At 37.8% G+C, this 14,341-nt stretch overlaps 2 protein-coding genes across 3 annotated transcripts in view; both read right to left on the bottom strand.

Moving 5' to 3' along the window:
* Positions 1-14,341, bottom strand: part of Gaba-b-r1 (metabotropic GABA-B receptor subtype 1) — a 136,830-nt gene that overhangs the window by 66,665 nt on the left and 55,824 nt on the right. The gene's annotated exons all lie outside the window — the stretch shown is intronic.
* On the bottom strand, positions 11,354-12,283 carry LOC135116963 (uncharacterized). Its single transcript, XM_064034995.1, has one exon. It carries the CDS (start codon positions 12,281-12,283, stop codon positions 11,354-11,356), a length of 930 nt encoding a protein of 309 aa, XP_063891065.1.

The raw sequence follows: 14,341 nt of genomic DNA, 5'->3' as shown, positions 1-14,341 counted from the left end.
TCCCTGAAATAATGTGTGAATACCATTGAATTGATACATTCTATATGGACATGATTTTACGATTGGACTGATTGGAATTTGAGATCACCATGGACCAAACATGCTCCATAGTAAATGTGCAGTTCATGATTTTGGATGATACTGACTGTCGGTCATTTAGTAACAATTGAAAAAACTAAAAGTATTTAATTCTGTGATATTAAACTTCATGATTGACTTTCACCTCTCCAAGATATGCTGTATTATATTTGTAGTTTATTGTGCTCATGGCCAAGTCAATATTATTGTAAAGTGAACGAAACTATTGATATGGTCACAAAATATTGATTTATTATTACAAATAAAGTTGAACAGGACTTGGCTTCTATGCGATCTCAAAACTTTTTACGGTGGAGGAATTGCGTAGAGGATTGGCTTTTTTTACATTTAATGTTTTTGGTGGGATCGAAATTTCCTGGTGGTGGGGCGTCCCGCGGCGCCCCTAAGATCGAGGCGCCCGGGTTATTCGCACACCCTGCACCATAGGTTAAGACGGCCCTGTAGGTAACTATTATGGTAATCTGTGATATAGGATTTAAAATCAGGCAGCCGCCTGATTTTGCCGCCCCCTGAATTTGCCGCCCGGGGCATGGGCCCCGGCTTGCCCCCCCCTAGATCCGGGGCTGTTGTAGCTATACCTTAACAACATGATATTTTTGATGCATAAATTAACTTCAAAATTAAACGCTATTCAAACTAGAACATAATATTGAAATTAATTTTATTGATAGTTAGCAAATTTGTAGTTTGCAGTGCGGCGCGGCGTGTTGGCAGTACACTGTGTATAGACGGCATTCGGGGTTTTCATTAGGGAAATTGTAGAGTTAAATTAGGTAGTAGTGTTCAGCGGATACATGGAGCATCAGTATGCATGGCGGGGCCCGGCCCAGCCGGAGGTGTCGGCGCTCACTGATTGCGTTACCACCTGCATTACGACAGCAGCTGGACTCTCGCTAATGCGGCGCAGACCCATCACTTCATCCAATATTTCGCAATTGAGAGAGATAAAATTCTGATCCACAATAAATTTATTACAACTCTTCAGTAAGTATATAAAATTGATATGCAGAGAGTGTGTCAAACTGCTATACAGAGATTGCTTTAACTATCCGTTAATGCACTCTCAAAATGAATATGCCATCGACATCTATTTAGCCGATGAACTGTGGATGAAACTGTCCAATGTCAATTTACGTGGTCAACATTTTACATATTAATGTATTAAAGTTGGAACGATCGCTGAAAACTTTTTCCATTTAGTGCTGTGTCGAGTGAAACATTTAATCACACGAAATATTTCAACTTCGGACATAATATTGCTTAGATGAAACACAGGGTCGGCCTCATGTGTACGTCCATAACGTTGTATCGTAATATAACAACGTTCCCAAGCTGAGAATTTGCTACAGTATTGTACAAAGTCGAGCCAAGTTCGACACTAAATTGAAGAAATAGTTACAGTTTCATAGTTTAAGCGTCCATAGTTCGGTATAAACCTTACGTTTAATACCTGTTAATGCGGGACTTCGGGACTTTTCATAAGCCTCTTAGGCGTCGTTAATATGTTATTATAATGAAACTGTCAACAGATAGCGTAGATTACGGATGTATCTCCACTGTCGTTTATTTGAGCGCAAAGTTTATCTCAGCTTTGTCGTATTTATTCGGTAAACCCCATTAACGAGTCTATGCAAAGTTGGCAGCCCTTAATCCATGACTTACTGGCCGGGCTCGGGATCGATTAAGCGGCAGGCCTCCTGTATCAAGGCTGGTCGTGACTCGAAGTGGGCCTTCGTCATGCATTGACGCCTCGTCACTGGACAGTTATAAGTTTCATCTCAACGTTTAATGTTTGTTGGAGCGTGACTGACGCTATCGGCTTCTGACGATGCTACTTTATTTTATCAAGTGGAAATATAAATTTATTTCAGTCTCGTGGGCTGATTAGTGGTTGGTGAGTTAAATGTAGTTTGTAGTAAGCTATGGTTCGTGTGTAGGTTACAAAGTAAAGGTTAGCACACATGTGTACCTAGATATTGTGAAGCGTAGCATCTGTCGCTACTTGTTGAGTCTCTGCTAGCAATTTTTAACCTCATGTTGGACGATGCTAAAGTGGTGTTCACATACCAGGTTATTTATCTCACACATCTTGCGAGATAGTTTCTCATTTGTGTCTATGTATCATTGCGGTGGAAACAAATGTGTAGTTCTTTGTTGGTGGTTTGTTTTAGTGTTTTGTAAACAACTGATAAACACGTCCCCTCGTAAAATGGATGATAAATGTGAGGATTTTCTTTGTAATTTTAAATTATATAAACAAAAACAATACAAGTATGATCGTTTAAAATGAGAAGTTCAGTTTGGCTCATATAACAGCGACTGTTCATTATAGCTAGACTATTGCACAGCCTCCCCCGAGATATTTTGATAGAGCGATGAGTAGTCAAGAGCCTATTCGTTTCACATCCATCACGAGTGTCTGGGATGTCCCGGCTGAGTAGTTTCTATAACGTTTACGAACATAGATTAATGTCAGAAAATACGCCGACATACGCAACTGAACATCCTATTGACTATATATTATATATGCTTATGTATGACTATATTTCAGATAAAATGCTTGAATCTGTTTGCAATCTCATATATACAAAGATTTATCAGACCTAGAAGCTGCCTTAATGCTATTTTTGTACTTCCTAATCTATCATTTGATTAATTTATTCTTCCTATTTTTAATTTCATATTTCGCATACCCACCATAATAATATATTGTGAGTCCCGTGAGTATTGAGCTTTTAGTATTAATTTCCCAGGGACTGTTTTCATAAAAGGCCAACGCGACCTTCGACTACGGTAGGACAAAACGACAATAATAATATATGAATATGTAATTTTGGGACAGCTTAAAACATTTATATAGAAACGGTATGGAAGTAGGTACATTTTCGTTTAGTTGCGTAATATTTTTATGTCCGATCATACAAGTAGTAATATAAGTCCCAAGGCACAAATAAAAGAGCAGACAATCTATCTATAATAGCATATAGTAGAAGGAATATCTTGAAACCCACTCGTTACACAGATAAAGACACTTGAGCTTCGTTCAACTTTAAATTGTAGGACATTTTCATTAGAAAACGGTCTCCGACAGACGCGAGTGAGTCTAGGTAGCAGAATTAGAAGCTATTTTAAGTGACAGCTTAATTTAAACTTATCTTTTTCTAGTTCAACGGTAAATAGCGTTCATGTTAGTTCAGTTGTTTCTCGCGATAGTGGTAGCAAACTATTTGTAAAGTTTTTGTTCACGTTATACGAAGGTTAGTTCTTGAAAAGGGTTGTAGAATAAAGGTTAGGTACTCTCATATTTTGTAAGTTATCGTTAACTACAAATAGTGGAAAGTGTGCGTATTACGAAACCAGGAACAAATCTAGTCGCCATTGTGCTGACAAATCCTACAATTTCATGTATAAAGTAATTGACCCGGAAATCCTAGCAAGACCCTCCCAGCAAGAATCCTCAGTACCTACCCTCTCTTCCGACTAGTAGTCCAAGATGGCAGAAACTACGTTTGTTGTACGCATATAACATTTACATAAGTAATAAGGCAAAGGGACCTTTACCTGAAAACAGTCAGAGAACATAAAAGAAAATAAATAATACTATCAATCTGCCTTTTATTTACTCAAGTATATTAATATGTACGTAAGTTAAACATATAACAAATATGATGTGGGCGTATGCCTACGCAAGTTTGGCTAGAACATTTCCCACGGCAAAATCCAAGGAGGCTTTAGTATTTTTTACTTTGAAGTATAGAAAGTCTGTCTCATTTAAAAATAGAAGGTATTAGAGCTGACCTTTTAAAAATAATAAGACTTTCGGATACAATTTCGATTTGGTTTTTATGGAGTTAAAATAGCATCACGCTTGTTCTATCGAATGGGCTGACATGAATAGTCCAATCTCATTTCGTTAGATCTATGGCTACCATAAAAGAAGGGTGGGATTCTCATAGAAAAAAATGCTGAAATGTGCAGTCTCAGGAATCGGCTTTAAGACCTCGTGTTTTATAAATGTAATGCCACTAATCCAATGAAGCGGTCATTTGTGACCTTTATTAAGGCCATTTATCATAATGTCATCACATTCGGTCTTATCATGCCATTAACGGCACGAATTATGCTAGAATTCACCGCAAAATGAGCGCCGCAGAAATCTAAATTTAGCTATCAGAATAAAGGATCGAATCATATAATAAAAGTTCTAAATAAACAATAAAGTTTCTATGTGGAATACTAATAGAAACTTTAATTAATTCTGTCTGATTTACGTACATATGCAATAGACGTTCTCAGTCGTATGAAGTGGACGGGGATACATTAACCACTAGGGAACACTTTTTATACCAGGTACTAAGAATATTTTGTACCTTGGATTTCGAACTAAGCACCCATTGACCTAAATGTTTCATTTTACGGTCAGTTTACAGCTTAATAAACTTCAAGCATTTCTTTTCTTTTTAGTCCGCAGCGTAGATTTGTAGCTTCTATTTGCAAGATATAATTCTGATATCAACTTAAGACCTTGGGGCATTCATGACATGCCTCCCTTAAACTCGATGCGAACAAACAAGATTCATCAAATGAAAATTTAGTACCCTAGTGAACACATTGTTCCTTTGTCAACATTTAATTGAACTACAGCTCCAATTACATTCTGGTTCTGATGTTAGTTGGTTTTGACTTGCAAAACAATTGTCACGAATCACCACGACGTCGCTTCTCTAGGTATACCTATAACAAGACTGACGGAATTTCATGCTCCAAGGCGACGGCAGCTCAGAATAGTGCTGCAGTATTCACGTTCTATGAACAAGTTTGGTGAAGTTTTACCGTTAAGCCGGTCTCTTACATGATATTTATTAAAATGTTGCCTTCCCCTTTTTACACGAGTGCGCCACGGCCCCAAGCTTATCTTGCTTCAGGCAACTCGCATTATTCTTTCAGGAGATACTTCGCGTCTAATTAAGGAAATTGTATTTGAATATAAAACAAAGGCCCCGGGAAACTTGTTATACAGACTCCTGTGGTAGAGTTATATTTTATACCTGCATTTAATAAGTATTTGTTTAAATTATTACGGAGAGGTGCATTAATCACAATTTACAGTATTTTCACAGTGGCGGATTTTCTTCTCGGCTTTTAAACTAATTGTAGGAAATTAGTGTACATTTTAGATGGGGAATTGGGCGGTGATTTAGACGGAGAATTGAAAAAGATGAAGATAAACACTGTTTTAAAAACTTATTTTTGTAATAATATTTAACCATTATAATAAAGTTCGCTGCTTTAATTTTCAATCTGTTGTCTTTAATTGCAAGAATATTAACGGAAGGGAAGGTACTTGAGTAGGAAATTGCGTGTGCAGGGAGTGTAAGAAATTGGCGGGTCGTCAGAGTTAACAAAGCGGTTGTGTTTAGAAGCTCGCTGTTATTTCGGCAGCGTTACCCTAGCGGAATCAGAGACGGGCTGCCTCGCATGTTTCACTTCAGTATTGAAGCGAGATAAGATTAAACAGCCCCAAAACGCCACTAAACTGCTAGTGTTACTTCCTTTGTCCTAAGATACCGATCCGATTTGATTATTGCAAGTATAAAACCGACCCACCATTCTACGGCCACGTATTCATAATCTGCTTAAGATTTTCGAGGGTCAGTCATCTTATTTTATTTATGATGGTTCTGAGTGCGATCTTGCGTGACTTATTATCATAAGGATTCGAACCTTTTTACCAATATCACGGGTGTGAATTGGCGACGATACCGCATTGTTCGCGCCCTACGGATACTTACTAGAAAGGGATGCTATACGTATGTATATCCATATTTTATATTATTATATAAAATCAATAACTTAGTGTAGAGGAAAGGTTGTATCCTTGCTTATTGTATTCATGTAAATACTTATAAATCATAGCTTTACATGAGCCCTGGAAGTTTATAAGATTTATTTAATAGTGAAAGGGATAGTTTGTTGGCGCTAACCGTGGGTCTATTTGTGTGTTATGAAGCATATAGCGGGGTTACAATGCATACAAACATTATGGAGGCCACGGTTAAGGGCTGTAGACATGTCTCTATGGACGTGCGACGTGACATTAAGCGGTGACGTTACTGCGCCAAGTAATTTATTTAAGAGGCCTCCGACTAAGAGGCCCTCTATAAAGTAATAAGGAAGTTTGCGAAACTTGTTTTAGTAATACATTAGAGGTTAATTGGTGTGCCATCCATTTATCTCTCGCCCGCGTTCTATTTATTTGCAAAACGAACAATTAAACCCAACTAAGCTTGGAAGAGGTGATTCCGGAACTAAAACGATAAAAAGGATTCATTGGGCCTATTTATTTCGTATTCACGCTCACCCGACCCGTTGTCTACTCTACAGTAACAGATTTATCCGAGAATAAACTCTTTTACATTTATTTATAATATCTAATTTTGAGTTGGAAATTGAACAACAAGGACAGAATGAGGTCATCTTATTAAACCATATTATTAAATATACAAAAAAACTAACTTTCAGCAGGGATCTTACTCGTATTATGGATCTCGCGCACTCGTATTTACCTGAAAAATAAGAGCTTTTATTAGTTAAAATGCTTAGCTTTTAAACTTGTGTTTTAGAAGGTAAGTAGGTACTGTAACGTAGTTAGAAACTCTTTCATTTGTAAGGTTTTATTCGTTAGATATTTTTGATACTGACCGGGCAATCATTTCAAATGTATTCGATTTGTTCCATAGAATAAGTTTTTAAACGGTTTTATTTAGCTTACCCTGTTTGTTTTATTTATTCTTTCTTGGGTCAAATTTTGTAATTCAAATTTAAGTACCTTGCTGTTGTCAGATTGATCTGAAATTTGGTACACACCTTTAATTCCGATGACAATACAATATACTAATATCAATAACATTGTAAATCCAAGATGGCCGCCAGTACAAAATAGCGGATTACATATTTTTTCCACAACCCCCTCAATATGGGTATCAAATGAAAGGGCAACTCAAGTAGAATACTGTCAGCAAACCCAGCGGGGCCCAACAGGGCCAAGGCCTGCCTGGGCTGCGGGATTGTTCGAAAGAGTTACCGTGGTCCTGGTACATAAAAGGCCTACGACGAAACACAACGGTTTTTAGTCAGTAAGAGTCTGGCACTCCCTCACCGCTGCTGACCCAAATATAGAATGAGGAATATTCGGTAGGCATTTTCATTAAATTCTAAAAACTAGAAAATAAAAAATCGGTAAAAAAACTTTTAAGTTAAACGGTTTTATCTTATGTGCACTGAAAACTAGAAAATAAAAAAAATCTGTTACTTACCTATAAACCTACATAGGTGGTCCCGGTCATATTAGACTAAAATAAAAACGTGGGGGCCCTCTGAAATCCTACCTATGGCAAAGCATATCTTTATACTTTGGTAGATCGTGAGCTCGGCGTTCGCTGGTGAAGCCGCTACGGCTGATTATTGATTGTCAAAATCTCCAGTTACGATTATAGTAAGTAGAAATCCACACCTATTATCCCTCTAGAAGAAAGTATTACAGCAATAGTTAGGTAATGGGCCCCACGTTTTTATTTTAGTCTAATATGACCGGGACCACCTATGTAGGTTTATAGGTAAGTAACAGTTTTTTTTTATTTTCTAGTTTTCAGTGCACATAAGATAAAACCGTTTAACTTAAAAGTTTTTTTACCGATTTTTTTATATTGAAGTATGTGACTTCACCCCGAGTCAGCGAATAAACGCAAAGTTAAAGTTATTATTGAATGTTTTAATTGAAATTACCTGAAGATCCCCGGTTCCTAGCGCGCCACGCGCTACAGTACCTACTGACTAAAATATAATGATCTTACGCATCACAACAAAATGGAATTAGGTAGTTAATATAATAGCGTGAAGTATATGTAGATGCCTACGTACCTAAGTTTAATCCCAGGTACTTATAGGATACGATGAAAATGTTTATTTATTTATTTATTTATTTATTGACACACCAACGACTTATTCACTAACACATTACATTAGGTATTAAGTTATATTGAATGGCGTTGCAGTGAATTCGTCACTTATAGGCGTGCACAGCACTTCTATAATCATTAATGAGGAAAAAATAAAAAATGGAATTACATGATGAAAAAAAAAAATTAAAACAATAACAGATACAGTAGGACATCACATTAATAAACAATTAAAATTTAGAGGATAAGATTGAAATTGGTAACAAAAAATATACACTATAAATTAGGAAAAAAATAATAATAATAATCAGTTGTACAATATAAAATGCATTAAATAAGGTCACACAAATTACCCTTTTGTGAAAGAAATGAACAATTAAATCGATTAACAACTGAGGATGTTACGTATGAATTCATTCAGACTGTTTGAAAATATGTCTAAATTGTTAGTACGCGTGATTAGCTTGTTGTAGCTAGACAAAAACCGGTATAAGGGAGCTGAACGACCAAGATTAGTTCTTTTTTTAGGCATTTTAAATGTTTCTGTTTTAAAATTGGATCTAAATGAGGTACGGCGGGGCACAATTAGACTGATCTCCGAAAACAACTCCGGTACATTCACCAAATTGTGGAGGGTCTTATAAAGGAAAACCAAGTCTGAGCACCTTCTTCGTTGCTCCAAGGAGCTCATCCCAAAATGGCGGAGCCTTTGGGGATAATCAGCTTCATGATCACAAGTCTGTGATCTGAAGCGGAGGTATCTCGTAAACTTTTTTTGAATGCGTTCTATTCTGTCAATGTGGACACGATACGCGGGATTCCATACAGGAGATGCATATTCCAGTATACTCCTCACCAGAGAGTTATAGAGAACCTTGAGTGTGCCACATGAGCGGAATTCCTTGCAAGTTCTCTTTACAAACCCCGACATTTTATTTGCTTTGGCGACAATAGTGTCGAAGTGATATATAAAGGATAGTTTGCTATCAAGTTGGACTCCCAAATCACGAATGGTATCGACTTTTTGAAGGATTTTGTCGTTTAAGTGATATGCTGAAGGATGTATCAACTTTTTTCGTGTAAAAGTAATATGATAACACTTCTTAACGTTGAGAGTCATCATGTTACTTTGACACCACTCGCGAATTGCGTCCAAGTCCTCCTGTAGCAAAGCAACGTCCGTACCTGATTCAATTTCCTTGTATAGTTTTAAATCATCCGCAAACATTAAGCATTTTGAGTTTTTAATGGAGTGTATGATGTCGTTCACAAAAACAAGGAAAAGAATAGGACCGAGATGCGATCCTTGTGGCACCCCAGATGTTGAGGGATAAAGTGGCGACTGGTAACCTTTTACAACAACTCTCTGTTGACGTTGTGACAGATATGATTCGAACCAGTACAGCAAATGACCATGCACACCGTATTTTTCGAGTTTTTGAAGTAGAAGCACGTGATTTACTTTATCGAACGCACTACTAAAGTCCGTGTAAATTGCGTCCACTTGCACACCGTAGTCTACGGCTCTGCTGATATCATTAATGTATTGGATTAGGTTGGTGGCAGTGGACTTATTGTTACGGAAACCATGCTGTTGCGTAGCCAATTGAGTTTGAATGAGCGAAGTTAATACAGGACAGACTAATGATTCGAACACTTTCGAGAAAATTGAAAGAAGTGATATGGGCCGATAGTTTCCAACATCATTAGGCTCCCCTTTTTTAAATATAGGAACTACGTGTGCGATTTTCCACTGCTCGGGGAACTTAGAAGACATAAGGGATCTATTAAAAATAAGTTTGAGCGGTAATGCTAAATGTTTGGCACACTGCCTTATGAAATTCGGTGGTATACCGTCCGGCCCTGGACCCTTGCAGATATTCAGTTTTTTTAAACTTTTGAGAACGTCTCGCTCTGTGAAATAATGGCTTCCTAGCGCAAGCTGAGGGTACTCTTTGGACATTGTTTGTGTCGCAGCTGTACCGGTTGGAGATGCAAAGGTGGCAGAAAAATGTGAGGCAAACAGTTTACTTACTTCTTCTCCAGAAGTTGCCATTTTTCCGTTCCAATACATCTCAGATGGGATGCCATTAGATTTGGCTCTCTTGGCCTTAACGAATGACCAAAATGCCTTCGGATTCAATCTGATATTATCTTCAGTGTTAGTGACATACGTTCTGTAGCAACTTTTGATCATGATTCTAGAACGTTCCTCCAATATACGGTACTCGTATTTGTCCCTGGGATTTTTGTATTTTTTAAAACGAAGTCTTAATTTTTCCTTTTCGTTGAGGAGTCTAATCAAACATTTCGAGAACCATACAGGAAATTTGTTATTTTGCCTATTATGTTTAGGAACACATTCATCCACTATTCGATTCAATTGTTCGTAAAATACGTCTACCATTAAGTCCACATCTGCCAGACCCGAAAACAAACGTGCCCAATCGATGCTCCTCAACCTTTCATTTGCAAGTACATAATTGGCCTTCCAGAAGTTGTATTTGACAGAACACTTACTTTTTAGTATTGCAGGCGAAATATTTTTAATGGTGATATCGAGAGGAGGGTGATGAACATCGACCAGCGACATTGGATTCTTACATTCACTGACAGATCCACCCTGGAAGTTACATAAGATAAGGTCTAAAGTTCTATTGTAACAGTTCTTAACAGTATTTATTTGCGTAATGCTGTTTGACGACATAAAATCAACCAGTGTGTAGCCTAATCTGTTCGCAAAGTTTCTAGCAATTGTACACGGTGAGTTGCAGAGTGTGTTATCCGTGCTCCAGTCGATGAAACCGAGGTTGAAGTCCCCAGCGATTATTACATCTCCTCGCGCTGATTCCATCACTGCCTCCACGTTGTTCAGGATCGAATCAAGAAGGCCAAGCTGCACAGGTGGTGGCAGATAGGCTGCACAGATGCATAGATCGCCAGTTCCACTGCGGGTTTTGAGCTTGACCCACAGATCTTCAGCATCTGATTCCCATTTTGCCACCCGTGATGAGTCTATCGCCTTAGAAACAGCGATCAGTACACCCCCTCCTTTTTTTACTACCAAGAGGAGTAGAAGCTCTGTCTCTACGATAAATAATGTATCGGGAGTCAAATAATTCGCCATCATTCACGGTGTCATCAAGCCATGTCTCTGTTCCAATAATCACATCATAGTTATTAAGTAGTGCGGCTAGCTGGAGATTCTTTAATTTAGTCTTGAGACCTCTGAAGTTCTGATAATAGATGGTGAATTCTGACAGCAAGATCACAGGTTATGTGCGATTTTCGTCCCTTTATAGTAAAGAGACAGCCTCTAGGCTTTTTATTTGCTTGGCTTGTTGTCCGTCGTCCTTCCGTATCAAGATCTTGCCATCTCGAACCCATACATATTTGTATCCTTTTTCTTTCGCGACTTTTCTGGCAGCAGCATGAATTTTTTTGTTTAGGGGTGACAGGTGTTCGGATACGAAGACAGGCTTAATTGAGTTGGCGTACCCAAGGTGTTGCGAGTTAAGTTTTTTGTCGGGGTGCGCTTTGTTGTAGTTCATCACTGAGGTTAGAATAGTATCCCTCAGGAGCATGCTGCGCAACTTGACGACTACAGCTCTAGGGTTACTGCTTTCTGGATCCAGTTTCCTTACCCGTACTACCGACAGGATGTCATCGTCTTTGATGGAACAAGAGATGACATTGCCAATTTGCTGAACAGTTTTAACAAGATTTTCTGCTTTGCTTTCTGGTATGCCATTGATTTCTAAGTTCTGTTGGCGTGCGTGCTGTTCAATCAAGTTCACTCTTGATGACAATTCAGAGATAGTATGTCTGAGAGAATCGTTCTCCTTGTGAAGAATTTTATTGCCGTTTCTACAGGTTTCGAGTTCGGCTTTCATTCTATCGAACTCTTCACTCATGAAGTCGACTGACTGCTTAAGGTCATTGAACAGTGACTTGATATCACCTAGTTCAATAGTGATACTCTTTTTGATGTTGGCTGATATTTCCAATGACAGGACACTCCGTATTTCTTGGCGAATACAATCGATCAATTCAGTTTTTGGGCATTGAAATTCAGGTTCAGGTGAGCCATCCATCCGTGGACGTTTCTGTCTAACACATACATTTGATGATTCAGGTGCAGCAGCAGGTATGTTAGGTTCAGAGGATGCTTGAGTGATGTTACTCGCACTGGATTCTTTTGGCGGAGTACGCACTGTTCGAGGCATTCTATTCAGATTAAGTTGTGCGCTTTTCTCAATAACAAAGCGAGTAACAAACACACGTATTAAATTTGGGACAAAAAAAAATCGATTATTGGTTTAGTCGATTTTAGAATGTATGCTCTTCTCAGAAGCCCAGGGTCCAAAACATTAAGAACATTAAAATCCAGCGGTGATTTCCGAACGAATATAAATGTGTCAGTGTATACGTGTTTTGATTGGTGGATTAACTCTCCGTGACTCAGCTGCTGTTTGTTTACTTTATTTGTTTGAAAAGTTTACTGGCTTTGAAAGTAAAATGTTCATTACTCACAATACTTGCACTTTTACGCACACAACTGGGTAGCGACAATCCCTGTGAGCATAAGTTTATTCACTATGTCCGTAAATTACGATGAATTTGTCCAAACTCACAATTGTGTCACTGATCACTAAGTCTGTGGTCCATACAATAAAAAACTTAAGTAACTTTGTCCACTGTTGTTTTAAAGTTTAGATAACACTTTCACAGATATGTATCACTTTCTGGGTTGTATTAGTACGCAAATAGTTGTCGAATTCGAATTGTAACTATTTTTTGTGAATAAATTTAACGGAGCTCAATGTTTGCATGACGGCAGCGCCATCTACAAATGTTATCATATCGTTATTATTACGTAGGTACCTAAGTACTTACGAGTATGATATCCGTTTCATTTGTTCACTAATAGGTTTCTGTCTGTTTCTCTTTTGCTTATAATTTGCAGGTTATTATGTTTTGGACAGATTCCTGATTACACGCTCACGCTCCTTTGTACAGACATAATTATGGGAACTATTTACCACAGTTCATGATTCAGCGAACAATTCCAGTATTAACATCCAGTTATTACACATAGCTATTAGCTACATAGAATATATGAGTACATGAACCCTGATAAATAACTTTAATCTCTTTTATTCTCCAACGTATTTTTCTCCGGGCCAAGGCTCGCCCCTCATTATTTAAAAGTAGAGATACGTGAAAGGCTCCATCGATTATCCATTCGCTCTCTTTGTTCTGAACACGGAGATTATCGGAAAGACATTCCATATGACTCCTTCGTATGGGATGCGACTTGCCCCCATTGCAATCAACTTGTGTAAACCTAACGGTTGCACTTTAAATTGCTTTCCTCTCGACTCTAAAACTCACTGCTTGTCGGATATTGTCTTGATCCCTTTGTGTAAAATTGTATAAAGTTTGTAAATTTAAACTCAAATCATTGGACGGAATTGACTTTCGAGACGGAAATTGGTAACTGAAACTAATTTTAAGTTACGTCAGAGTTGTAGGAAAGGATTGTTGAATTTATGTTTATACTTATGTTACAGTTTATGTCTCTCGAAGTGAAATTATTAACGCGCACGTATTACGTGCTCTCTAAACATATTTATTTTTATAATAAAAGCAGAGACAACACAATTTATGTTGGTAAGTAAATACTCAGCCATGAAAATCTATCTTACCTATGTACATTAACATAATGCAGCACATGTCTACGCTGTGTGTTCCATAATTAAAAACCAGCTTCCATAATTGGCATATTTAATCAAACGCATGATCCCTATAATTCTCAATTAAAACGAATGGCGCGCAGGGTTCTGCACAATACAATTTGAACTGATTACTGTTTATACGACGGCATGACGAATGGAATATCTCGTCAATACGTCATGAGAGTACAATTTGTCGGAACATAGTGATATACGAAGCTATCAAGTTATAACGGCGAGGGATCCAATTAGCCATGTTACCTGTACCGGACTGCGAACACCCGATAATTATAAAATTCGACGCCACACGTGGTAATACGATATGTTGATATAGATTTAAACCACAGAAGCTATTTATCCGCAAGTGCTTACTGACCGAAAAATTGCTAAATTATGTTGAGGTTTTCAATCTGGTTTTAGGACTATCGGTGTCAGTAACTTAATCTGGTTTACTTAGTGTTTAAAATAGAGATAGCATAGCAAAACATAGTATCTAATGATAGCATATGAAAATAACTTGTCATCAATATGAACAATTAGGTAAGCAGT

This window comes from Helicoverpa armigera, chromosome 5 (assembly GCF_030705265.1).
Source record: "Helicoverpa armigera isolate CAAS_96S chromosome 5, ASM3070526v1, whole genome shotgun sequence".
Classification (NCBI taxonomy): domain Eukaryota; kingdom Metazoa; phylum Arthropoda; class Insecta; order Lepidoptera; family Noctuidae; genus Helicoverpa; species Helicoverpa armigera.
This window is presented reverse-complemented; position numbering and strand designations above follow the sequence as displayed.